The 27,930-nt window shown below is 42.7% G+C and overlaps 1 protein-coding gene across 4 annotated transcripts in view; it reads right to left on the bottom strand.

Annotated features, from left to right (window-relative positions):
• The window catches only part of LOC146207953 (scm-like with four MBT domains protein 2), a 45,415-nt gene extending 27,605 nt beyond the window's left edge, over window positions 1-17,810 (bottom strand). For 3 of the 4 annotated variants that reach the window (XM_084591664.1, XM_084591663.1, XM_084591661.1), the window contains exons 1-10: window positions 17,707-17,810; window positions 14,890-14,979; window positions 13,907-13,992; window positions 9,263-9,536; window positions 7,900-7,988; window positions 5,433-5,522; window positions 4,344-4,491; window positions 2,870-2,973; window positions 2,150-2,284; window positions 253-376 (exon numbers count right to left, since the gene is read on the bottom strand). In XM_084591664.1, the coding sequence (XP_084447790.1) occupies window positions 253-376; window positions 2,150-2,284; window positions 2,870-2,973; window positions 4,344-4,491; window positions 5,433-5,522; window positions 7,900-7,988; window positions 9,263-9,536; window positions 13,907-13,992; window positions 14,890-14,968 (1,129 nt within the window). In that variant the 5' untranslated portion in view covers window positions 14,969-14,979; window positions 17,707-17,810. Of the gene's footprint in view, window positions 1-252; window positions 377-2,149; window positions 2,285-2,869; window positions 2,974-4,343; window positions 4,492-5,432; window positions 5,523-7,899; window positions 7,989-9,262; window positions 9,537-13,906; window positions 13,993-14,889; window positions 14,980-17,557; window positions 17,652-17,706 lie in introns of those variants that run through there. The other variant, XM_084591662.1, reaches the window with a different exon arrangement.
• Between the last annotated feature and the right edge of the window lie 10,120 nt (window positions 17,811-27,930).

The following is a 27,930-nucleotide window of genomic DNA, read 5'->3' on the forward strand; positions in this document are numbered from 1 at the left end:
CACCTGACTTCCTGCAGTTCCCTGCTACACTTTCCTTCCCTTGTAATCAAATTTGTTACCCTTAGAGACCATCAGTTATTCTCTCTTTGCACTATATATCCTGCCCATGCCTATTTCTTCTTCTTGATTTTCACTAAAACATCACTAGAATAGACAGTCGTAACATATTGTACGTCATTTATCTAGTTGCATAAGCGGAGAAGCAAGGGCAGTGAGTTTCACAGGAGGAATAAAAGATGGCCCATGACTGACCGGGAGGTGCCAGGAGGGACAGCCCATGCTCCTGAGCCCACCCGACTGGGAGAAGTGTCTGCGACCGGGCATGGCAGCAGCGAACCAGTGGTGGCGCCTCAGTGGGGTGACGCAGGTCATCCACCTGCAAGAGAGTTTAAAACCCTGTCTAGATGCCATTCGCCATTTCAAATCGACAACAAACACCTTTGTACCTAAATGGTGTGGTGAATCCAATCCAAGGCTATAGAAAGCCAACTCGTCTTTTTTTCCACGAGAAAAATTACAGGACTGCGCTTAAGTCTGCTTAAAAGCGGAAGCGGTGAAAGCCACTTTACAGGACTGTTTTCACTAACTGCATTGTCATTGCTATCCCTACTATCATCATCACCATTTCAAGTATCATCATTATCAACCAAATGCACTGGTGCTGTCATCCGTAGTACCATCTTTAACACTATCACAAACTGCGTCCTCGTTGGCATCGCTACTAATAGCGAAAGACACTTTACAGGACTGTTTGCACTAACTGCATCGTCATTGCCATCCCTACTATCATCGTCACCATTGCCACTATCATCATTATCAAACAAATGCACCGATGTTGTCATCGGTAGTACCATCTTTAACACTATCACAAACTGCATCCTCGTTGGCATCGCGACTATTATCCTCATGTAGACAAGGAGAATTATGATCGGTTTCTGACGAGCCCGGCATGGCTGAGTGGTTTGCAAGCTTGGCTGGGGATCAGAGGAATAGTGGTTTGATTCCCGGTGGAGACAAATTTTTGTCCTTCAGTTCATGTGAACGTTTCCTGTGAACACTCCCTGCAAACGTTTCCCCAGTCCATGCACCTCGAAAGGCTTTTGCCTTGAAAAGCATCTCTTACACACAGATACAAAATTCCTTGCAAACTCTCAAAATAGTTTCAAACTATCATATCAAAGAGGAAAGAATTAAGAAATTATTGCTGCGAATCATGCCATGATTTCTTGCTTCAAAGGTGCACATGATACAAATAAAAAAAAAACAATATTGACACAGAAATGGCAAAATCAGGAAGGGATATGCTGGTGGAGAATTTTGCAAGAAACTGGTAAACAACATGAAAACAAGCTCATGTTCTGGGAGATATACTATATGCTGTGTTCCATACTTGGCATAAAAGAGCATGCTATTTGCAAAGTTACGGATGCTAAATCTGCCTGAAACAAAGATGTCAGTGCCAGGCAGAGCACACTCTGGGAATAAATCCACGAGATCACAAAGCACACGACCGAGTAAAGAGCATCTGAAAAATTAATCAATTTGCATTTTATAACGTTTACTGAGGCCCACAAGGTCTTGGGAAAGTTCTTACAGAGGGCTATGTAGATTGCCAGCATTACTGTCATTTAGCTAAATGACAGTGTACATGGCTGCCTGTAGTTTACTCTTATCTTTCTTTTTCCGTACGTCTCATTCTTTTACGTCATTCACTGCACTTGTTATGGTGATAGCACCTTATCTCCAAGACTAGGTGAAAACAGTGAAGAAAACAAAAACGCCTTTTGCATGACATGTTGAAACAAGGGAAATAAAGAACGAATGTAAGCACCACATACGGAGAGGACCTCCGCATGTGAAGTGATGGAAGTACAGCACGATAAAACGATGAAGGAACAAACACAAACACAGGTAGGGTGCTGCGATGAAAAGAGCCCATTCTGTACTTGCGTGCGTTCCTTCGTCAATTTTTCACACTGTTCTTTCATCACCTCACCACAAACTAACTAGCCCAGACAAAAGTCTTGATTCTCCACATATTCTGGCCTTTGTTCTCAGAGCACACATTTAAAGCAGAGTAATAGCTCACAACTGGCAACACTGCTTGGACAAACAAAGATGCCCAGCGCACTCTGTGCCTGCCACTGACCTGGACAAGGAACCACTGCCCCGATGCGAGGGTGGCGGTGACAGTGGCCGGGCAGGCCTCCTTGCGACTGACTGGGTGCAGCAGCTCCACCTTGTGGCCCACCTCAAAAGAGTGCTCGCACAGTGGCACAGGGGGCTGCAAACAGAGGTCACAGCTGCTCTTCAGTCACCAGACAAATGAGGGGATGCCACTCTGTGACACTCCAAATTGTGTCAGCCATTATCTGATTTTATGCAGAATATTCACATTAATATTCACTCACATCCCCCCCCCCCCCCCCACACTTCACAGCCACTGCAAAAAGCTTTTAGGTAGCTAAAGTTAAAGAAAATTTGAAGACTCAAACTTACCACTTAGCAGCTGAAGCTGCATGCTACATGAGATGCAAACATCATTTTTAATGCTAATGCATGCCTTGCAGCACGAATCTCGCTGAATGTCTGAATATTTTTTTATATTTCAAACATCTCATACTCCCTGACCATTCTGTTAGTAACCGCAATCACATAGTACTCTCCTGGTACGCACACCGAGAGGAAATATTGGTTATTTAATGGTCTCTAATTTGGAACAACCCTGATACAACAGTTAAAGCTGGAAATATGCTGCTTGAAACACGTCTTATTATGCCGCGTGCATTCCAACCAACTGAGCGAGAAGGCTAGAAGTGAAGCGTCAAAGCTGGACACTAGACGGATGGTATCCAGAAGCCAAGCCCACCTGCAGTATGTTAGCCAGAATCTTGCTGTTGTACTTTTGGGCCTCATCCATCGACTCACGCAGGATCCGTTTCCACTCGTCCAGTGTGTGTAGACTCTCGATACCTGCGTACAATACGCATGCTCAGCTCAGCCTCGCGTCGTCTGGAGGTCATCCACGAGCACTGCTAACCAAAAGGCAGAACCTCGAAGTGAAGTGAACGCTAGCGGCAAGAACTGCTACACTGCCCTCCCAGTTTCAAAATCGACATAAAAGTGACCCCACCCCATAGTGGTAATATTTCAGGGGAAGCCCATTCACAGAATTCCAGTAAAAACTCTTCCACAAGTTGCGTAATGGAATTCTTGCAGACAACGCGCCCTCTCAATCGCAAATGTCTCGCAAGGCAAAAAGAAAAAGGCTATAACTGCCTATGCCATGATAGTTGCTGTTGCTATGGCCCGTGAAAGCTGGAAATTCCAGACTGAATACTTGGGTTAAGAACCAACATGACAATGCGCAATGATGCCAACTCTGCGCTGCATCTGAAGGCATATATCGCTGACCCACTGTACTCTATTTTAATCTTAGCATGCGGCTCCGTACTATCTGCACAATAAGAATGCACAATATAATATCGCTCAGCCACCTATCCCACCCATTTCTAAAGTCTTCATTATATTGTAAGATGAAAATGTGGTAAGATATCAAACAAAATGATAGTCACAACACATGCTGACATCAGTGACATCAACATATATATACAGTGTGCCTTTACAATGTGCAGGAGTACAATGTACCCTTTTGCCTCACCACATTTTCATCTTGCTCTCTATCAAAGCCTAGGAAAGTGAGAGTGATAGACAGCTCAGTGATTAAGCACGCTATATGCAAATTCCACAGTGTAGGACACCAAGAATGAAATCGAACAGCAGCTTCCAACATCAAGTGGATAGTAATGGCTCTCAAAATCAAATAATATAGCACAGTCATTGCTACAAAGACTACCATATGCTGGAGCCTGCCACCAAGCTACTCTCTTGGACGACACCCATACTCAAATATTTTTTTGGTGGAACAGACTTCAAAATAGCTGTGTAAACAAGATAGGTACACAGAAGAAGAAATGGGCAAAAACCATTCAAGTGACCATTTTGTTTTCAGGCAACATGATTGCACCAAAGAGCATTGGCCTCATCCACAACAGGTCCTCACATCCTCACTTGCTCTTGGAGACACAACAGAGAATTGTGCTCAAGGTCCACAAAACAATAACCAAGAACATAAGCCATTGGCTAAAAAAGCAACGGAAGAAGGAAGAGAACATATGTTAGATCTAGAACTCTCTTTCTGTTGTACACATCCTTCTAATGGCCACAGTTACAAATGGTCCCGATTGTACTTATCTTTTCACCGAAACTGGTGCACTGGTATGAAACAGCGTAATGCACCACACTCTGTGCAAAGGTTCAAGGACTCATGGTCCCGTGCTCACATTGTGGAGGCCGGTAGCTCTGGTCGCCGTGTGATGGTGTGTCAAGGGCCTTGACACGGTGCGACAGATAGAAAAGCCACAGGTCCCACTGGGGGTCATTGCACCCATCGTAGCGAAGAAGGAGGCGACCACCCACATTCTTCAGGACCTACGCAGCATGGCAGCGAGGGACAGAAAAAAACGATAGCTATAGGCCAAAGGTAACTGGTACCGAGGATGGATCAAAGATGAAAAAAGGTGCATTTGACATCATATTACAATTAATTTAGTGCTGTACATAATCACTCATATTATGGATGCACCCATCTTTTATTTTTAATGCGTAAGCACTGTATGGCTATGTAGGCAGGTTTCTCATGGTCGTGGCCTTGTCGAAGCTGTAAAAGAGGAACTAGTTGGTATATTGAGAAAAAGAATGGTACCATCGGACAGAGCATCAAGGAAAGGTGTGCAAGCAACAAAACGGTTGATGTGGGTTAATTAGGTAATTAATTAGAGCCAAATAAGTGCGTAATTGGGAGCCAAGACGGCCACCAACCAACTCCAGGTTTCAGTTCTCAGTTCCTGGTCACGTGTCTCAGTGCAGAAATGTGAAAGGCTGAGCGCTGCTGCTGCTGCACATGGTACACAGAGTGCCCCTTGTCGAGCACAATCAGCATTCCATTGAACACATCAAAGTTCACCGGCATTCCATAACTAGTTTACACGAAAGGAAAGGCGCAGCATCTGTTACTCGCGAAATCCCACTGACCATCTCGCGGACAAAACAACGCATAGGCTTCCGCATTTCTCCAGTACAGATTCTGCAGTGATCTAGGGAAATTTTTCATTGTATTATTTTATTTTTATTTTATTTTGTTAGCTAAAATATAATGCTTGAACACACTATCGGACACAAACATTTTCATGACTTCAGATAAAAAAGTAAACTCATAATTATGAACACTGAGCATATGCTGGATGAATTTTGCTCTGCAACTGCCCTACTCCAGCACTACTAAATCATGAGAACAATCTGAGCCAGGTCCATGTGACGAAGAGACTTGAGCAAAAATCTACTCCGTGCGAAGAGAATAATCAGAGGCTTACCGAGGCAGCCCACCCATTCAAAGGATTCTCTTCTTCAAGCACTAGCAGCTTCATGTCCGGCTGGATCTGGTCAATGGGCGCTGTACCTTTCTGCATGCACATACACACAGCACACTTTATGGGGCGCAAGCAGTTTTTGCTCACTCCGAATTGTCTCCCCTTGACATGACCCAAGCGTCCAAGCACTAACCCAGGCAGCACACAACATCGGTCCAATATTGATGCTCGGGTGACAAATTTGATCCAATATTGGCACATCACCAATATTGGGCCAGTGTTCAGTGCTGCATGGAAAGTCATTAAGCAGTGCTTTCTTTGCGGTTACACTTCAGCATGTGAAACAAGAGCTTTTTTTTAATTTTTACATAGGAAATAGAAAGCTTACCAGACAAAGTGTCTATGCTACACGCATATATTCAAATTACACCTGAGTCAAACTAACGACGAAACCACCAGAGCACGACGAACACCCACATATCATTGCATACCGGCAACATCGGGACAAGTCGCCCTTAGTGTACATACAGTCGAACCCGGTTATATCGAACCCGGATATACCGAATTTTGGTTATATCGAACTCACGAAATATCCCCTTGAAAATCCCATGTAAAAGTATAGGAAAGCCGCGTCATATATCGAACTCAATTTCACCGGTCGTTCGATATATCGAACTCCGCACTGCGCACTGGAAAGTGTGCCTTCCCCAAAGACGATCGCATCAACCTTGGCCGTTTGCCGCGTGACGTTTTCAAGCCGCGCGGAAGGAATGAGAGGGGACAGTTCGGCGACGGCTGGTCTGGGCAGCGGCGCGCCCTTTCCCCAAAGGCGCGAGCATCTGCAGTTGTCGTTTCCCGCGCGCCAACACATGACGTTTGCAAGCCATGTGCATGGGTGTGCCCATTCTTTTGCCGAGATATCTCTCCTTCAGCACGCGCAACGAATGCGCCAAGCCAGCTCAGCCAGTTTTCAGACAGACGTGGGACGCTTTCTCTAGCGTGTGTTGCGAACCCTCTGCGTGGGGTGGCGCGCCTGCGGATGTTAAAAAGCGGCAGCTGTTTTTTTTTTTTTTTTTTTTTTTGCGAGAGTCATCCTTTCTTATCGTTGTGCTGTACGCGCGGCGTAGCGCAAGATATGGCGGCTGCGGACGTTAGAAGCGGCAGGGTTTTTTTTTTTTTTTTTGCGGGGATGTTTATTTTATTTTATTTTCTATCGTTTATCCTTGCATGTATGAATCAGCGAAAGCACGCGGTCAGCTGCTGCGATCATGACGCCCGCCCCAAGCGCAGCGTGATAAATCAAACCAGGCTTGTGCAATCACGCCATCACGGGTACTCTGCCAAGTTCGCTCCCCGCCACCGCAGGAGCTATCAAAAGATAAACGCGCCCTGACGTTATCGCGGCGCAGCATCTTGGCACGCTGCCAATGGGCTGTGGATGAGACGACCGTGACTGGAACGGTCTGACGCGCGCCATCGACATGCAAGCGAAAATGCTTGCGATTTCTGCTGCCGCCGCGGCGACACAGAAACCTTGTTTTGAGCTGCCGGGCTGGCTCGAGCGGCGAGAGGGACGCAGTTCCAACAAGTTTGAAAATTTTCGCTCTGTTGCTGCCGCTCGTCGCTTGCATGTGAGCGAGCTGGCCTTAACGCATTTTTTTTTTTTTTTTAAATTCTCGGGTGCAGAAGTGGAGGGTGGGTTCATTATGCGAGTGGGTTGACTACACGACAAATACGGTATCGTTTTTTAGCATCGTAAGTGCCGTCACAAGCCGATTTCTGTATATCGAATTATCGATATATCGAACTATTTCGCGATCCCCTTCGAGTTCGCTATATCCGGGTTCGACTGTAGTATATGTCGGTGGCTGAACTAAAACTTGATCCTGAGAAAACGAAGGAGTGAAGCCAAACAAGGGGCTATATTTCAGATGTGCACACTTCATTGTTTCCTAGATATATATATAAATGCTGTATATAAATGCTTGCCAAATTCTTAAATCCCCCTTACAAAATGAGTTGGCTTAGTGAGGCTATAGAAATTGTGGAGAGAGAGTTGGGGCATGGGGAATTCAAATGTATATGCATTTTCATGCAGCACCCAGCAACAGTTGTTGCTGTTGCAGATTAGGTTACATTAGGTTAGCTAATCTAAGCCAGGTTAGGTTAGGTTGTTTCAGTCAATGAAAATGGCCACCGAACAAAATTCATGATAACTGGCACTTTTCTTTGCTGCATAAAAAGACACAAGAGACAGGACTTATTCATGCAATATGTACATAATGAAAAAAAGGAATTCCACAGATAAACAAAATTCTATTTTTTTTTCTTTTTCCTGCCCAGCTTCAATAGTACACACCAGAGAATCTCAGGTCTTCCGGACTGTGGACTATGGACTACAAGACATTCATACTGCGACGAAGCATGCAGCTCCTTTAAGAGTGCCTGTGTTCGGCCATCTGCCACTTACCATCTCAAGCACATAGGCCGGCACTGTGACAGCACTCTTAAGTTCGTCAGAGAGCAGCTTTTCCCAGTCCAGGTGCTTCTCCACAATGGCTGCCAGGGACAGATAGAGAAATCCGAGGCATCAGTTAGAGGCAAGCCAGCTCAATTTTCTATGACAAAAGGGCAACGCTTAGCTACATGGAATGAAATTTATCAAAGAATGATTTGTGTGCACTGGATGGTTAGGTTTAAACTGCTCTCTTCTTTGCGCTTTATGGTGAAAAGCCAGTTATTGGCACCCCCTACCTCCCACAGTCATTTCTTCACCCACACAGCACAGTGATGGTGACACCAGCTACACAGCCATTTTGTAAGCAGTGAGAACCCAATGAGTGCTAGCAATTGAAAAAAATTGATATAAAAAATAAGACAAAGGTGCTTATTCCATCATACCATTCAGACAGGACTTAAAGAGAACCGAAGAACTGATCAGGACAAATCATAAGCTTACTTGTTTTGTCATATTCATCCAAGGTTGCTTTTGAGGATGGCACAGAGAAAAAAATTATTCATTAAACTGACCTTATTACACAAGGAACAACACTCCACGTCTTTTATTAGTAAAAAGGAACTTGCGTTACATTTAAGAGGAGACAGGGCTGATGGAACATTTTGATTTACATTTAGGCTAAATTCAATGAAAATGCACAGTCATAACCAGTTTTTTAAGCAGATTTCAAATATATAATCATTAGTCTGACATGTCAATTAGTTTTCAGAAAATGAAACATTTCCACTTATTTGTTTATGGAAACAATAGAGAAAAGCCAGTAATCATAAAACTATTATTACTGTGTGACTAGATAGTATGCAGTAATACAAATACAATTTAGGAACTACTTTTTGATTAATGCAATATATTAGACATTCTACAACTTATTGAATTTCAATGTAGGAAAAGTGATTTATTTATGAGCCATTTAACTTACAGTGCACAAAAAAATTAGCAAGAATAAAACGAGAAATCTGCCCTGAACATTAGTTTAATCACTCAGGAGCATGCTGTAATAAAATTATTCCTTTATCTGCTCTAGATGCAAAGGTATCCTTCTTGTAAACTAGCAAACCCTGAAAATTTTGCGTTCTGAGAAAACAAGAAAACATTTACAGAGATTGAATTTATTCAGCTTGCTTACACCTTATAAAGCTGAATTTATGGTCAAGGGAGTGAACAAATTTGTCGGTATGTAAAAAATGGGTTTTACACTCCCAAAACATCCTTATCCCGTCATTATTAAAGAGCTGCTTTTTTTTTTCACGACTTTTGGCCATTAAGCAAATACAACATGTAAGTGGAACGACAGAACATAGAACATGTCCCTCACCCGGGGGTGGCTTGAGGGGTTTATGGTTACGGGCACACCAGCCCAAGGGATGGACCTCGTTGGTGCCAACATCGCACCAGAAGTCAGCCGAGCGGTCAGCCCCGTAGCCCAGATAGCGCAGGGAGAGCAGTGGTCCACACGTAGTCACCACCGAGGCCAGCCAGTAGACGTTCCCACCGCTGCCATTGCTGCCGCTGCCGCCACCGTCGGCCGAGCTCAGTGGTACCTCCAACTTCATCCCGGGGCGCAGGCCGCTCTCCAGACTGTGCTCCACCTGGGTGCAGGAGGCCCCCGCACGTTCCCAACTGTACTCCAAACTCAGCTCTTTATTTGACGCTTTGTACTCAAAAAGAAAGGTCTCTGAACCCAACCTCTGCACACTACCAACATTAAAAAAATGGTGCTCCCTGGCGAAGCCACCCTAATGCCATTAAAATCAAACAATCGTCATTGTCGTCAACCGAACCTGTGCTACAACTTTGCCACTCAAAATTCTGCTAGCACAAATGTGTGTAGCACTATGAAGAAAATTGCTCCACGTCAAATTCATTCTTTTTTTGTTTTAATATATGCTTTTCACGATGCAAGCTATGATCCTCCAGCTATGATCCTCCAGCTATGATCCTCCAGCTATGATGACTCCAGTTCCTCATATACATGCCACCACACAGCATAAGAAAATTACTTAAGCCATCCAAAGTGAAACAGAGATAAAGGCACATATATAGCAGGCAAAGTCTGCATGATGAGATAGGCACATGAGTTTTTACATTGCCCCTATTTTTGTCCTTGCACCCCATTAGCTCGTATCCACTGGAACTATAACCCTGGTTCCTACATTTTATTTCCTGATGTGGCCGGTAGCTGCTTCTCATGACACTTCACGAGTAAATGAAGTCAACAAGACAATGGCTCAAGGCAGGCAAAGGGAAATTAAATCACAAAGATACCTGGTCTGTTGGGAAGGTAGGATGTGACAGTATCACCCAACACAGACAGCATTCATAGCAACATTATAGCATGCCCTTCTCTGCTATAATTCACTCAACTGCACAAAATTCCTTCACTGCAGTTGAAAGTATCGCCTGCATGTACCAAATGATGCATTACAGAAAGGTTATCACATTTTCGCTAAAAGATGGATCGTGAACCAGTGTTGACGACCACGATTGTGGTGCACAAGCACAATTGTTAGGCCACTTCAGGGTCAGAATTCCTCCACCCATATCACGTTTATGGAAAGAGCAAGGCATATATGTATGTACCATACGTTGCAAAAGTTTACAATTCACTACTCCGTTAGAATGAATAGTGAGGTAGACTGCAAACTTTTGTGAGACAGTACCTCCAATCAACAAGGATTACAGTCGTGCCCCGTTATTATGACCCCCGTTAATATGGACGACCCGAATTATGGACAGTTTTTCTGGGGACGAAACCTTTTCAATGTATTTATGCCCCGTTAATATGGAAGCTCGCTGTCTGGACAATGGACAGGGGAAGAATGCACACGGCCCACTTGGGCCCATGTATTTTTGTCTCGTTAATATGGACAGTGCTTGAAAAAAAGCAGAGGAGTCCGAAATACACTATAGTCCGAACGCAAGGTAAAGAAGGGCGCGCCGCCCGCGAACCTACGCGACAGCCGATACGGCGGGATGCCTGAGCGAGTCCTGTGGGGTTGGAAAGAACCAAAGTGGGCGCGTGGCCGTTGGGGGGAGGGGGGGCAGAGAGGAACGTACATAGCAAACCGAGGGTAAGCGTAAGACAGGAGAATTCTGGGTGCAGCGGAAGTGCCGCCGCAGTCGAGAAACAGCAACATGTGGTTGCAATAAATTCTGCTGAATGTGAACAGAGAGGCCGGTAAAAGCGTAAGAGAGAAATGACAGGAAGAAAGCCAAGTGCAAGCAACTAGGACCGGACGTCCCGTCCTGGACGCCCTTCCTTCTCATGCTTCTGGTTTTCGTCACTGTTGCGCTGCCGAACTGCCATATTTCGCACCTCAGGCATGTCGGCTTCGCCTTGAGTCAGCGATGCGGCCTTGACAAGGTCTGAGCTCTTCGTAGTCAGCTAGCCGTCATTCTAAACTGTACTTCAGCTTGCAGTGTTTGTTTTATAGGAGCACATAGAACCAGCGCCAAGAAGATGGGATGTTCGATAGCCCTCTGCATAGCAGCGTGCCAACTTGACTCCCTTGCTTCCTTACGGAAACAGTACAAGGCAAAAAAGAAAGAATCAGAAGAACAAAAAGGCAGAAAGGTTAACTAGGAAAAAAAGTGCAAAGCATCAGGAGCCTGTGACCCTCAACTTGAGTCTAGCTTTTGGCATGGCAGGAGTTAAACGAAAAAGAATAGAGCTGAACGCAGGCGCGAAGAAATCTGTGAATATAAGCGGCAAAAGCCATCTCAGTCAATCCAAGCTGTGAGGGACTAGTATCGACAGTTCAGCTGATTCCTCGCCTCAGGAGAATCTCAAGCAGCTACTTAGCGGCTACTTTGCTCAGTGACGAGACCATTTTGGAAGTGGCTGTGAGTAGAGGATCGGATGCTGATTCATCGGCCAGTAAGGAGTTCGTGCTCGAAAGTTCGACCAACACAAAGCCCACCATCAGGTGTGTCATGGTACGCGAGTCGCTTCAGACTATTGCACTACAATGGATAATGCACTCAAAATTGCCGGTGTTCTGTGAAATTTTGAGTCCAGTGCACACCGTTATGTACAAAAGCAGTCATTAATTAAAATTCTTTTTTCTTAATAAAATTCGTTTTGTTTTTATTCATGACTCGTTATTATGGATGACTCGCTTTATGGACAGTTTTGGTCGGAAACCAAAGTGTCCATATTAACGAGGCACGACTGTATAATAATAATTGATACCATGGCAAATGTGTCATCATGACAGGCAGTCCCTACTGATGCTCCACATCTTAACGGTATAGGTTCAGCGCAATTGCACAGTTTTGGCACTGTCACGTGTTCTGAAATGTGTACTAGGCTAGTTACACCTAGCCATCATCCCAGCAAAAACCGTGAAACTGCGGAACCCAAACACTTCGTAAAGAAAAAATATGTGCCATGCCAGGGCATAAAGTGTTGTTTTTTAAACGTGAGTTAAACCTGCTTATTGACTTTCTGATTTTGTAATGGAGCAGTAAACAATAAATTTGAAAAAATCTGAAGTAAAGAAAAATAATTGTCAAAACTGGAAGAAAATAATGGATAACTAAGGACTGACAATGCCGTCAATGATAAATCTGTATTTAAAAGCAATAAAAAAATTATGATATGACTAGGAGATCAATTCCCCGAATGAGTATCAGACAAAATAACTAAAGGCTACCTCAAATAAAAAGGTTATGTTAATAAAGCCATACGTAAAGTAGGTAATACCATGCTTATACCTACAACACAGTAGACAATGCAAGTCTTTGCCAAGCATTCAACTTTCTACACATTTAGTATCATGCAGCAAACACACAATGTCTGTCTGAAGGTGACCTCTGTAAGAACGCATGTTTTTTACAAGTGACAAAACTCCCAACTAAGACTTGCCACTAGCCAGCCTAATTTGTATCATAAATACAGCGTTTCTATCATGGTAACTACCATTGATGCAACTATTCATGCAATATAATACAGTATATAGCATGAAAAGTGACTCGAAGATTGAAGTCAATTTAGCACTACATAAACATCAGCCCACAGAGCCTCGATTCCAACACAGTTTCCTATTTGTCTTTGCGTGACTGTCGGCATGGTAGTTTATATAGAATGTAAGTGTGCATTCTTGCTGAAAACAATGGCATTCATAAACGTCAGGCAGAGGTCATCATCTTCATAAGCGGGACTATACCCACTGCAAAGCAAAGGGCTCTTCTATATTCCTTCAATTAACTCGGTCCTGTGCTAGCTGCATCCACTTGATCCCTGAGACCTCCCTAACCACATCCAGCCACCTGACTTCCTGTGGCCCTCTGCTTTGCTTTCCTGCCCATGATAATAAATTTGTTACCCTTTTTGACCACCGGTCATCCTCTCATTGCATTACATGACCTGCTCATGCCGATTTCTTCTTCTTGAGTTCCAGTAGAATAACTTGAGTTATTTCTCTCACCCACTCTGCGCACTTTACCTCTAATCAATGCTCACATTTACCATTTTCCGTTCCATAGCTCTCTGCATTGTCCTCAACTTAAGCAGAACCCTTTTTGTTAGTCTCTACGCTTCAACCCGTTAGGTCAGTACAGGTAAGATGCACCTGTTATATATACTTAGTGATACCAGTAAGCTGCTAGTAATAATCTGCGAGTACTGGCCAAATGCGCTCCATCCCAATCTTATTCTCCAGTTATTTCCCTCTCATGGTTTGGATCTATGGTTAATAGCTGTCCTAAGTAGACACAGTGAGCCTACTACTCCTAGTGCTTTGCTATCCATTGTATCTATTGTATGAGACGTACCAGCACAGATACATCTCATAAAATGGATTTTGTAACTCTAGCCACACTAATAATGTTGCCCCCCCTCCCCCCCCCCCCCCCCCACACACACACCATTTTACACTTTTTCATGCCAAGGTTAACCTTGCCTTCCATGCAGCACTGACATCACGTGAGAACTCAGCCTAACAGTACACACACTCACATGAGCGAAAGCTGTGGCTGGCACGGCCTCACTCTGTGTGCTCTCCAGGTAGTCATCCCACTGGAACTCTGGCTCTCCGCCTTCGTCTGTACAGGGAAATTATGACCAGCACAACATCACGTCACAAACTGCAGGGACGGTCGCAATACCTACACCAGTAACCACAACGTTCACTTCAATGTAGCATCAAGGGTTCACTTCAGTGTAGCATCAAGGGTGCGTGACTATATGTAATACTGAACCAAATATCCTTATATTCAATTTGCTGAACGAATCAAAGAGTGCGTGTTTAAATTAGTGAAACTGAATCGAATCCAAGTTTTCAAATAACCGGCATGAGTTCAAACAACACACGGCATAGTAATTTTTGGCGAGAGGGTCCAAGACATTATGCAGCTTTCTGCACTGAGATGAGAAGGGGTTCAGTACCACGACATAGTCCATTCATGTGGCAGAGCTTATAATTCTCATACATATTGCCTCCAAGGTTCAGCAATGCATTGGGATTGAGGCAGGATTAATAAACCCTGCATTCATGCAAGGTCTCAAAGGTCATGATTCAAATTCTTGGTCCTCTCGTCAATTGGAATTAGGTGCTACATAGTTTGTTCATTGTCGCCATCAATACAGCAAGCATAGCTTTCCTACAGGTATAACACAATGATCCAATTTACTAACTTTCTGCTACACGTCCTCTTGTGGAGACAGTGCTGTGTTTTGCGACAAAGTGGCAGTAGAAGCATCTAGCAACACAGTAGGCTTTAAAGAAGCAATAACGTACATATATACAAAGGCAGACTAGAGTCCTTTGCTATGTCTGCTAAATAATGGGCGCGCTTTGTTTAAACAGTGTGAGAAATTGCCACCCAACCACTTTCCTCACTAAATTGAACAACCGTTGAGTGAGCGAAGAAATATGAAAAATATCAGAAATATCAGAAATATGAGAAATATGAGTGAGATGTGCAGGGAAGGACACTCACCAGTGACTCCAGTGAGGCTTTGCCTTTTGTGGGGGCTGCCCATCTCCTTCTTGGGAGAGCCGGGCACCTTGCCGCTCATTGCTGCCGGCCCTGCATAAATGGACCCCACATAACACAAGTTGTGTGCCTATATGTATATGCCACATCACAACTATTCACTCATTCAAGGAAGGGCTCCTTGTAATCATGCTGTGTCAGGAGGCCCACACTGTTGCATACTGATGGTGCATTTCAAATGCTGGAACATTTACAGAAAAAAAAAATAATAATAAAGGACATCCATTCCAGGAATGCTTGTATCTGTCCTTATATTTAAGTACCATGCCTCTGAGGAGCCTCAGGCAGTAGTGGTAAAGTCAGAAGGGTCTGAAAACCTCCAACAGTATTTAAAGAAGATCTGAGATCCCCCTCAGATATTGGGACTGCAGAATCCGAAGAAGGCTAACATTTTTATTCTGCTTATTAGTGGTAGTGGGAACATTTCTGTTCTATCATTTCGAAAATTTTACAGTGACTTTTAGCAATAACCGTTAACATGCTTTCTAAAACCAAGACGGAGAAAAAATTGGCGTTGCATTCAACAAAAGCTGGAACTGACACATTCTGCACACGCGCCAACTTTCGCAAATTTTACCACTTCACGCCATGTTAAGGCACTGCAGTTGTCAATGTCTTCACAATATAATTAAATAATTAGGAGGTTGTGCTTGCTGCCCGTCAAGCAAACCAATACTGCTTTTCTTATAAATAAATTTGTCTGTTCATTTTCATTTTGTTCACTTGAAGAGACATGTTACTGTTTATCATTTCCCCCCCCGCTCGCTTGGCTTTATGTTTAATGTGTAATAAGAACTTGCACTTCTCCTATAAATTGTATTTATATATAACTGTTAGCCATGATTGCTTTCAATTTTAATTTCTAGAAATCTACATCAGCTTAATAAACTTTATCGCAAGTTAAAAGTCTCAGCTTTGAAGCAAGATATTTACCGACCTCAATGTAAAAAAAAGAAAAATTAAAAATGCCCCCCCCCCCCCCCCCCCTTCCCCCTCCCTCCCTTTTCATTTTTCGGTGAAAACATGTCCACTTTTTTTTTTTTTTTCGGTGCGAACACGTATATATGCAATACATTAAAATATCGCACACCCATTTTATGAAGGTATGAGCTAACGGTAGAAAAATATTCAAATGTTAAACGCCAATTTCTCTTAGTTCCTTCACATTTTTCGTGAAAGGGCGGCAGATTTGCAAATGCATGAGGGCAGAAGTCAGAAATAATTTCCATCCAAATTGGCGCAATAAAACCAATAATTTCATTTCCGCGACATTAATGTTCGTCAGAGTTCGTCGGCGAAATGCAAAAGCTTCCCGTGAGTCTATGCAATATGTCCGCCCATGTTCGAGAACCCGAAGTATTTCACAATACCCATTGTGGTAATATTCTCTCTCTCTTTCACTCCTTCCACCTCTTCCCTCACTATGCGGTTAATACGTGTTTGTCCGGCCAGACATAATGCTTTTCGTGGAGCAGATTTACTGAATTCGCTTTAGAACGCTTAAAACAACTTCAACGTTTTGGATTAACAGGATTAACCCCACTGCACGCCATTACAGCCACGAGAAAACAAGAACCGAAACAACACAAAGAGAAAACGAAAGGTAACAGCTAGCAAAAAGTCATCGCAATTTCTAACACGATTGAAGAGAACGTCGTCATCCAGGTTTGTTGCCTGTAAATCCATGCATTAACCGTTGTCGAGGCGTAGATTGGTAGAGCGCACTTCTTTTTGTCTTTTATTTTTATTTTGCACACTGCACAAAAGCGGTGTTCGCCAGCAAAGACGACGGGGTGCGATCGGTACGTCTCCATACAAAACAATACGTATATGAACCACCAAGTGCGATGTCTCCGGTTCGCGAATCTTCAATTCTATGTATTGATTGCTCAACACGCCTGATAATTACCATGACACACGCCGCATACGATTAACATTTTAAAGCGCAGCCGCAAACGCGACTCGATCACGCATGCTGCACTTTTCCTAAACAACATAAACTCGTTAAAAAGGAGGCAAACGAACAGAAAACTTGCATCCGCTTCAGGATCATATTCGCGCGATATGCGTCTCGTTTGGCAACTATAGCTCCAATATCCCATATTACGAAAATTAACAGCATAAAAAGATTACGCGCTCGCGTCAGCTCTTCGATCATTGCTCCAATTTTCGCAGTGATGTGTCAATTTATAAACGGCGAATTTGCGAAAGATCCCGTTCCGCAAATAGGCAGACCTCCGTTGGAAACGGATCGTTCGCCCCTGCGATCAACGCAGAAATCTGTTGTGCCATTACTTCGATCGCTAGATCCACTGTTATTCACGCTTCACTGCGCTAATTTGCCCTGTTATGTTGCAATATTGTAACACTGCAAGAAGGGCAAGGCATGGCTAGATGAGCCAGAAAAATGCCAAGACTTGCAAAACGTGTACGACAAATATTTTCCCGTGCATATTTCGCACTCTCGCAAGTTAATAAATGGCATGCATATATGATACGATTGAACAGGAAGGTAACGCCTGACAATTATTTGAAATTTCCTAAAGCATTCGCAACAATGCTGTGGTAACTTCTAATCAATTAATATAGTGATGAAAAAGGTTGAACCTACCGGCGCAGCAGCTGACGAGCTGCGGCAGCGTTCAACGAATACGAACGTAGTACATATGCAGTTTGATCACAGCAACCGATCGCACCTGCCGGATTGCCATTTGAAACAAACGCGCACTGCCCCACACTAAAGGAAGAAGACGAACTCACCGAGCGCTTTCCGGGACAGAATCACCTGAATTGTCAGCAGAAACACCAGTTGACCATCGCCTCCTCCCGAGCATGCAACGGCGGCGACAGCGCAGCGGCTCCAGCAATGCCATCCTTTGTACCTTTTTTTCTTTTTTGAACTTTAAAACCGAAACCGAAGCTAAAGAGTCTGATAATAACATTTTTAAACCGGTAAATATATTTATTACCGTTTTAAATGTATTTTGCACACTATACTTATGTTTTCTACGCTGTAAAAATTATTTGACTAATATGATGCTTTATTTGTTAATCGAAACACACATATGAACGTGCGCGCGAAGGCGAAGCCATGGAGCAGCACACAAGAAACAACGTCTGTAACAGTCTGTACTTGCTGAACCAGCTGCGCATTAATTCTTGCTTGGGAGGTACACTTCTCGGCAATTACAGAGCCCCCAAAATGCAGATAATGTTTGCGCGTGTGTATTTGTTTTGCCCGCGCGTAGTGTGAATGGTTTGACGGTTTGACCTTTGCACGCCCGTCTTCCTGTCTCTCATGCTTGCACGTGTACAGCAGTACTCATCTAACTGCATATGTTCGCGCTTTGAGATGTCCGATGGCGTACATTGTCCACCTACGACGGCATATCAGCAAACACCACCGGCCGAAACCGCCGGTGGTTTGTGTTTATGCACCACCAAACCTCGACGATCAGTGACGTAATCTAGCTACGGCGAATGATCGTTAGCCACGTGCCCACGTGTACGTGTTGTGGCAATGGTGAGAATTATAATGGCGGCGAAACGAAGAGGCGTCCGTGTGCTGTGCGATGTCAGCGCACGTTAAAGATCCCCAGGTGGTCGAAGTTACTCCGTAGCCCTCCACTACGGCTCCTCTTTCTCTCTTTCCACTTTCACTCCCATCTTCCCTTCCCTTACGGCGCGGTTGCGGTGTCCATAGAAAACAAGTGAGACAGTTACCGCCCCTCTCCCTTCCTATATAAAAATAAATCAGAATAATAATAATAATTGGTTCACCGGAAGGGAAAGGCGCAGTATATAAAAATAAATCAGAATTATAATAATAATAATTGGTTCACCGGAAGGGAAATTTGGCGCAGTATATCTGTCACACTTTTCTGTTGACACCTGAACCGCGCTTTAAGGGAAGGGAGGAAGGTTGGAGTGAAAGTGGAAAGAGGAGCCGTAATGGAGGGCTACGGATTAATACCTGGGGATCTTTAACGTGCGCTGATATCGCACAGCACATGCGCATGCCTGATTTCTTTTTTGTAGGAGGGGAAAGGCACGATAACTGTCTCACTTGTTTTCTGTGGACACCTCAACCGCGCCGTAAGGGAAGGAAGGAATTGGTGGGGGTGAAAGTGGAAAGAGAGAAAGAGGAGCTGTAGTGGAGGGCTACGGAGTAATTTGACCACCTGGAGATCTTTAACGTGCGCTGAAAAAGCACAGCACACGGACGCCTCTTCATTTCGCCTCCATCGAAACGCAGCTGCCGAAACATGCGCATGCCTCTCGATGGAAACCCAGCCGCCCGAAGGGGAGAAGAAAATGGATTTAAAAAAGGAAGTTGGATTTCAAAATTTCTTGATCATTTCATTATGAGCGCTGTCATTTTATATGCAGAGGGAAGGCTTTGGCAAACGCCTGCCCTAAGTCAAAATGAGATCAGCTATCTTATGTACTTACTAACTGTTGTGCGTGTGCTGCTGCATTCGCAAAATAGGACAACGTCCCCGACTATGGATGACAGCCGCCGTATTGAAGGTCTCCGGAAATTTCGACTACCTGGGGTTCCTTAACGTGCACTGACATCCTATATGTACAGCACATGGGCGCCTTGCCTTTCGCCTCCATCAACGGCCGCCAAGGCCCGGATTCGATCCCGCTTCTTTGGAGGATTGCCACCCTGACGAGTTGCACAGCACTCCGGAGCTTTTTATTCGAAATTTTGCATTTGAAAATACCTGACTTGAAGAATAAACTTTTCAGCAGCAGTTAATAAGCCATTTGTTTAGAATTATATATGACCATATGACAGAAATGCGTGAGCGAAGGCGGCAAAGCGCAATGCAGAGTAGCTTTTGGACTACTGTTTATCCTGAATGATTGCTAGAAAAGGGCTGCGTTAACAGTTCGGGCAATGAAAGCAAGTGAATGTCATTTCATGACATTTCAGGAGCTAATCGTGCTACATTTGTTGGACCCACTAATCCTGCATATACAGCTTACTACTTGAGCAGATATACTGTGTGGAGTTCTCACAACTCTACTGGGACGCATTCTATTCAGATGCATTTAGCTACCCTAGCTAAGGCACTGTTGCTGGAAATAAAGCCGCGGTTTTCAAGCATCGAAAGCATTTTTGGCGGTCAGATTGCAGCATATTGGCTGCATGACTCAGCTACTGGTTTGCCAGGGCACATAGCAAGTATCTGTCGTCGATGGCGGGGCCTCAATCCTGTCCTGGAATTTCTGTGACTGGCCGCTCTATGTTCTATGTTCGTCTCATGCTTCCTTTATGCTGCCGTCTGGCCAGATGGAAATGGGCAATTCCTTCTGTAATAGTCACCTTATGGAATAATATTCATGATGACTGCAGTGAAAGTTGCTTTTATCAACATATATTTTATAGCCAATTTTTTCTTGCAAAATTTGAATATTTTACAGAATGGCTGTTGTTCCCACAACCATATTCGCAATTGTTACGGCAGCAAAAACTTTCGGAATGTGTGTTTTCAGAAAAAAAGTATTGTAGTGCTGTTTCACTAAATACTAACTTGACAACCAATTAATTGCATGTAATTAACTTGAAGCGGCATATGCATTTTTGTTCATACCTTCATAAATTTCAGGTAATTGCGCCAAAATATTTTTTTCTTTACCATGCAGCATCTTGTAAATTTTCTGCCAAAAATATAATCTGCTTGTTGCATGGGCATTCAGCTTTTCCTGTCTCTTTTCTGCCAACAAAGTGCATGGAACACCCGCAAAAGGCTCCCACGCAAAACACTTTCGGTTGGTGATTGAAATTCAAACCTTGCTCGTCTTTGCCCGATTGAAAGAGTTGCAACTGCGTACACCGACATGCACTCATACCACCACTGTTAATCTGTTTGTCTTCTGGTAATCATCTGTCTTAGGTTGTTATTCTCATATTAATTTGAACAGCAAATTAAAGAGAAAAATCTCACTAGCTGCGGCACTAATTAGCATACTGCTGCCAATGTAAATGAAATGAACAGGGAAGGGAAGAGATACAAAGGGAAGTAAAGAAGGGGATGAAAGGAAAGGACAGGGGTGGGGTATGTACATAGAACCATACAAATATAAAAAAAGTGTAAAGATATATAGTGCACTGCCCGCCTGCTATTATATCGTATCAGCTGAGCACCTTAGATGCTTTTCGACCATTCAAGATGCTTTATGTGTAAAAGACAGCGTGGCGTGTGTGCTTTTTGCATAGTATGCCTTGGCTCGCTCACTGCTACTATACCGTGTCGCCACATGCCAGAGAGGAGGAGTGGTGCTGTGTGTTCCAAGTTCAAGACTATTTTCCTCCTCACCGCAAAAATGGTCTATATATGTTGATGCTGATTATAATTGACTTGCTTATAGAACATTTCCCATTTTGCTCCGACTGGTTGGATCATTTGAGAATTTCCAACGCCTAATTAATTCAGATATACTGCGGTGGCGTAGAGGTAGAACACCTGCCTCGCATGCTAGAGAACCTTTGATTCCCAGTGCCACGCAATTCTCCACTGGATAATTTTTTTTTTTTTTTTAATCCATATGTCGATGAAATTGCATAAACAGATTTGGGGTGCAACCTGATGCCAGTGAACACCTCCGACAACACACTCCCTCACCAGAACAGGAGTTGGCCACCCTGATGCAATAATTGTCCGCAACCTTCCATGATTAGTTTTACAAAACCCTGGCCCTCAGTCACCAGCGGCTGCATGGGGGTGCTAAGAATCTCTGGCTCCGCTGGACAGGCCGCCATTGGAAACTGACCCTGGCAACGTTTAAAGCTAGAACCCTAGCTAGTGAAGCTAGTTTAGCAGTGCTGTTAGAAGAACTAGAGGGTATTAAATGAGATGTCATAGGACTTAGCGAGGTTAGGAGGCCAAATGAGGCATATACTGTACTGAAAGATGGGCATGTACTGTATTATCGAGGTTTACCGGAGAAGCGAGAATTAGGAGTAGGTTTTCTTGTCAATAAGTATATAGCTGGTAATATAGATGAATTCTATAGCATTAATTAGAGGGTGGCAGGCCTCGTAATTAAGCTTAATAATAAGCGGTACAAACTGAAGGTTGTACAGGCCTAAGCACCAACATGTAGTCATGATGACCATGGCAGTTGAAAGCTTCTACAAAGATGTAGAATTGACAATAGGGAAAGGGAAGATGCAGTATGATGTACTAATGGGTGATTTCAATGCCAAGGTAGGGAAAAAGCATGGCAGGAGACCATGCACTGGTGACTATGGCATTGGTTCTAGGAATAGTAGGATGGAGTTAGTCGTTGAGTTTGCAGAGCGCAATAGCTTAAGAATTATGAACACCTTCTTCAGCAAACGGAAGAACCAGAAGTGGGCATGGAAAAGCCCTAACGGGGAGACTAAAAATAAAATTGATTTCATGATGTGTAGATGTAATCAGAAAAGTATGGTGCAGTGACTACAGGATGGTAAGGTCTCGAATTAGTCTGAATAACGAAACAGATTAGTAAGAAAGAAGTCCATCAATGAATTAGTTTTGAGGGGGAGGGCAGAAGAGTTCAGGATCTCACTACAGAATAGATATTCAGCTCTAACCGAGGATGACAACATTAGCCTAGAAGCAATGAATGGTAATTTCAGGGATATCATTAATGAGTGCACTGTAGAAGTAGACGGTAGGGTAGTTAGAAACAATATCGGTAAGCTGTCTAAGCAGACAAAATATTTGATTAAGAAATGGCAAAGTATGAAAGCTTCTAATCCAACAGACCAGATAGAATTGGCAGCTAGAGATATCAAAGCTAACCAATAAGCGCAAAGTGGCCGATATAAGGAAGTATAACATGGAGAAAATTGTGCGTGCTGTAAAGAATAGTGAAAGCCTTAAAGCGATGAAGAAGAAATTGGGCATATAGGCAAAAATCAGATATATGCGCTGAGGGACAAGGCGAGAAATGTCCTCACGAATATGGACAAGATAATCAAAGTAGCCGCAGAGTTCTATATTGATCTCTACAGTAGCCAAGGAAGTCAGGACAATAATGAGATTGGCGGTAGGGAAATGCAGTCAGGCTTTCCACTAGTGACGAAGGATGAAGTTAAGAAAGCATTAGAAACTATGAAAAGGGGGAAAGCAGCTGAAGAGCATGAAGTAACTCTAGATTTGTTAAAGGACGGGGGTGATATCGTGCTAGAAAAACTGGCTACCCTGTATACACAGTGCCTGGTGTCATCGACGGTATCGAAACCATGGAAGAGCACAAACATTATATTAATTTATAAGAATGGGGAGGCTAAGGACTTGAAAAATTACAGACCAGTCAGCTTACTGTCTGTTACTTATATGGTATTTACCAACTGCAAAGAATGATTGATGATCTAGACAGGAAAAGTAGATAGGTAGGCTTGAAAATCAATATGCAGAAAACTAAGGTAATGCTCAACAGCCTCGGCAAAGAGCAGCAGTTTACATCAGGTAGCGAGGCACTGGAAGTAGTAGGCGGATATGTCTACTTAGGACAGGTAGTAACCACAGATCCGGAGAAGGGAAACAACAAGGAGAATAAAATTGAGATGGAGCGCATTTGGTAAGCACTCGCAGATTATGACTAGCCACTTACCGGTATCGCTCAAGAGAAAGGTATACAACAGTTGCATCTTACCTGTACTGACCTATGGGGCTGAAACGTGGAGGCTAACAAACAGGGTTCTACTTAAGTTAAGGACAACGCAGAGGGCTATGGAACGTGAAATGATAGGGGCAACATTAAGATATAGGAAACGTGCAGAGTGGGCCAGAGAAAAGTCACTGACATTCCAGTGGAAATCAAGAAAATAAACGGGCGTGGGCAGCTCATATAGTGTGAAGTGAGGATAACTGACAGTCGCTTATGTTCCAAGGGAAGGAAATGCGTACCAGGAGCGGCAGAAAGTTAGGTGGGTGGATAAGGTTATGAGGTTAAGAAGTTTGCAGGGGTCAAGTGATTGCAGTTAGCACAGAACCAGGTTAATTGGAGGAATATGGGAAAGGCCTTCACCCTGCAGTAGGTATAGTCAGGCTGATGATGATGATGATGATGATGATGAATTAATTCAGACTTCTTTTTTCTTTTCATGGTTCATTTTGTGTGCATGTGCACTCTGGCAGTTTACTTGGAGCACATCACGGGGTTGATTGATAGATTGAAAACTTTATTACCATCGATATAGGAGGTTACCCTGCTCCCCCACTCGGGTAGCACATGGACAGAAATAGAAGGCTGGGACTCCTCAACTAGAGGCATTCAAGAATTAATACACCGATTCTTCACGGCCTCAACCACCAGGCCGATTGCTTCTTTTTGGGTCTCAAAGTTTTCGCTTTGTAGGAGGTACTCCCAAGCTTCCGTGTCTTGAATGTTGGCCATTGCCCCAGGCAAATTATGTGGTGTAGTATACCTCTCTGTCCGCAGTGTTTACTGTTTTCGTGTTCTCTGTCCTCCACATTTAATTGGTGCAGCCATACTGGGTTGTGGAAGTTTTCTGTCTGTATCTGTCCTCCACATTTAATTGGTGCAGCCATACTGGGTTGTGGAAGTTTTCTGTCTGTAGTCTACAAAGACCATGGGAACCCATGTTAACCATGTTAACCATGGGTTCCCATGTTAACATATGGAAACTCATATGTTAAGAGTGCCCATTTAGAGATGTGAATGCAGCATAACACATTGAACAATAGTGAATGATGGAAAGAGATGGAAAACTTCAGACATAGTTGAAAACACGCAATCTAGCTGTTTTCCCAATTTTGCTGATGGAATGAAGGATGTATGAAAAATGAAAGAACGAAATTGAGGGAATAATTATATGCAAGTATATGAATTGAGACTGCACCATTTCCAACATTTTAAGCAAATAAGTCTCCATCATATGGATAACATACTATAACCAATCGGAATGCAATCGCTCGAATGTTCCAACTGGTCTGGCCGTTAATTGAAACATTTTCTAAACACATATTTGGAACCAATTGGATAGTGCAGTTGGCTCCAACTGTATACATATATTTGAAACCAAATGAAAAGTTTAAGTATTTATTATTATTTTTTTAATATATCGGTCTGGTCAAGACAAAGATAGGGGGGAAAGGTAATACAGATCGCAAAGGGTGAAACAGAACAAAAGCATGCCTACCTTAAAGTCAGCGAAACACTTAAATGCTTCAAAAATAGAGCTGATATCTGACTTTACTTAATGTATTTGAAACCATTTTGGCCCGATAGGAGCTTAAGAATATTAACTGTTGACTCCCGATGCAGGTAGCCAATCTGTGTTGGTCGCAAGCAAGCATGCATGACATCAGAAGAGACGACATAACGCCAAACTGTTCCATACGTGTATTTTGAAATAATGTTTTTCCATTGGAGGACTGCTACCTTTGTATTTCTTCGAAGTGGCTGTGATGCCTCTTTCAAACAATTACTCAAAAAATAATGCTCGCCATCAGCCAGTTTTGAAAGCAGGCCGAGACAAAGAAATAGCTTCGCTGGCCACTGCGTTAGACTGGTGCACCATCTTCATGGCTGGTTTCTTCATAGTACTAAGCTACTGGTCTTCCACGTTGCACTTCGCAGTCGTCATCTTCGTCTCCTCTGAAAAAACTACTCTGAAGACGTAGTTAGGACTCCTTCAGCATAAAGAGCCCGTTAAACACTTCATGGCAAGATGCACAGAAAAGCAAGCTAAAAAAAAGCCAAATGAGCACTAAATTTTACTTCCGCATGTTTATTCATGCTTAGCCTAGCTAAACTGGCTGCTGCTTGATTTTTATTTTTTTGGGCGTATATATACTTGCCCTCGAGAGTCTAGCTCCTGATAAAGCTAATGGCTCTTGTTTGTTGAGCAGTTATTGTTTTTAATATAGACTGATAGTAGAAGTGAAAACAACTTAAGATGGCCAATTGAACAGTTTGGCTGACTTCCTGATTGGATATCCAAGTGAATTGCCCAAGTGGATAATCTAATTCAAACTGCAAACCAACTTGACTGGACAGCTGTACACAAAAAACCAATTGGGCTGTCCACTTAGATTCATGAGACAATTGGCTAACCTACTGAGTCCTGAATTCTTGAATATGATGTGGAAAAACAGCACCTAATTTTGATTTGTTTCATATTGATTTTAGTAAATCAATAAGGCCAAAGGCCAGAGGGTGAGTAATGAAAAACGAAAAAAGACATTATGTATATATATATATATTATACATAATACATTATGTATATATATATATATATATATATATATATATATATATATATATATATATATATATATATATATATATATTATACATTATAGGAAACATACAATGCTGGAAAAAACAATAACATACAATGTTAGCTACAGCAGTGCCAAAAAAGTGATTATTATATTCACACGTTATACTGGAGGTGGCTTTACTCTATGTGGTATAGAATACAAATTAACTAAGCAAGCTTGTGTTCATTACAATTCAATGCTGCACTAGTGATAATGGCCAATGCTGCTCAAATGTATTGAGGGTATACAGGGCAAGCAATTAATAGCATGCAGAGTGTAAGAGGTGGTAAAATTTGTAGAATCAGCTATGACAGAGAACTTTTGCACATAATGATAGGGATGGAATCGATTCCAGATTTTATGCTAATTAGGCCAGCTTCCCTTTTATAATGTGAAACACATGAATCTGTTTGAGCGAGGTCAGTCTTGAAAACAGTTTCCATAACAGGCATCCTAAACCAGCACTGCATATTCTAATTCTTAGTGCATAGTTTCAGTATAAGAATGGGGCTTTAGAATAATTATGGTGTAAATAGCCCAGCATATGTGACTATAGCATATTATTCTTTGAATATGAAGAGGCCACATGGACCTCAAGGCATTTGTAGGAATAGACTGATATTAACTAGCTGCTGTTTAATAGGAAGTTGGAGTATTAGCTACCTTTTAGGTTTAGATAATTTTACATACATTAAATATTGCTTCATAACAATGCATTACACTAAGTTAATTGGTAGATCAGACTGCAAAACTGAAGAGCCATCGGTATATGCTTATTTTGTGAACAATCATTTGCAAAAAGGTAAACATCATAAAATCATAAACTTCATGAGGGAGAGATGGCCATATGAACAAGAAATAAAGCATACGTAGGAACTGTACCTGCAGTATATGCCAGAGCGTACATCAGTAAAATAAGGGTGATGACCATTAGCAGTTAAAAGCCGAGACCGGTTAACAAGAAAACATTCAATCCATGTTAGTAAAACGTGCTCTATGCTTAACTGGTTCAATTTGAAAGGTAGTAAGATAATAGCACATACTTCTAAAAGGCCGAAAAAAATGCAGTTGGCGCAGGATAAGCGGTCGAGAATATGAACGCGAATGATATGAGTTCGGTCTCAATGCATGATTTGTGGAATCCATGTTTTGCAGGTGAGAAAAATGACAATTAAAAATACTGGTCTCCGAATTTCATGACAAATTAAACCCAAAAACAAAGGGCCTTATATGTACAGCAAATAGTGGTGACAAATATAAATTAGTGATTGATGAAAAATTATAAAACCAAATTTCTCAAGGCGTCACATAATTATTGTGCCCCGTTTTTCCTGTGTGCATTTTCTTCGCTGTGGAGTTTTATTTCAAGAGCTAATAAAGTCAATGCCTGCAACTTATTAAGAAATTAACAAATATATGCTGCCTTGCCGAAATTAGAAACATAACAATTTTGAGCGTGCAAATGCCAAAGCTAAGCATAATATGTCAAAGCAGCAGCAGGTATTAAATTAAAAAATTGAAATTATTCCGAAAGCCTGATTGAACTAGCAGCCTATAATACTGGTCTCCGAAGTTCATGACAAATTAAACCCAAAAACAAAGGGCCTTATATGTACAGCAAATAGTATTGACAAATATAAATGAGTGATTGATGAAAAATTATAAAACCAAATTTCTCAAGGCGTCACAT

Source organism: Amblyomma maculatum, chromosome 1, assembly GCF_055883805.1.
Source record: "Amblyomma maculatum isolate TAMU_Amacu chromosome 1, ASM5588380v1, whole genome shotgun sequence".
Classification (NCBI taxonomy): Eukaryota; Metazoa; Arthropoda; class Arachnida; order Ixodida; family Ixodidae; genus Amblyomma; species Amblyomma maculatum.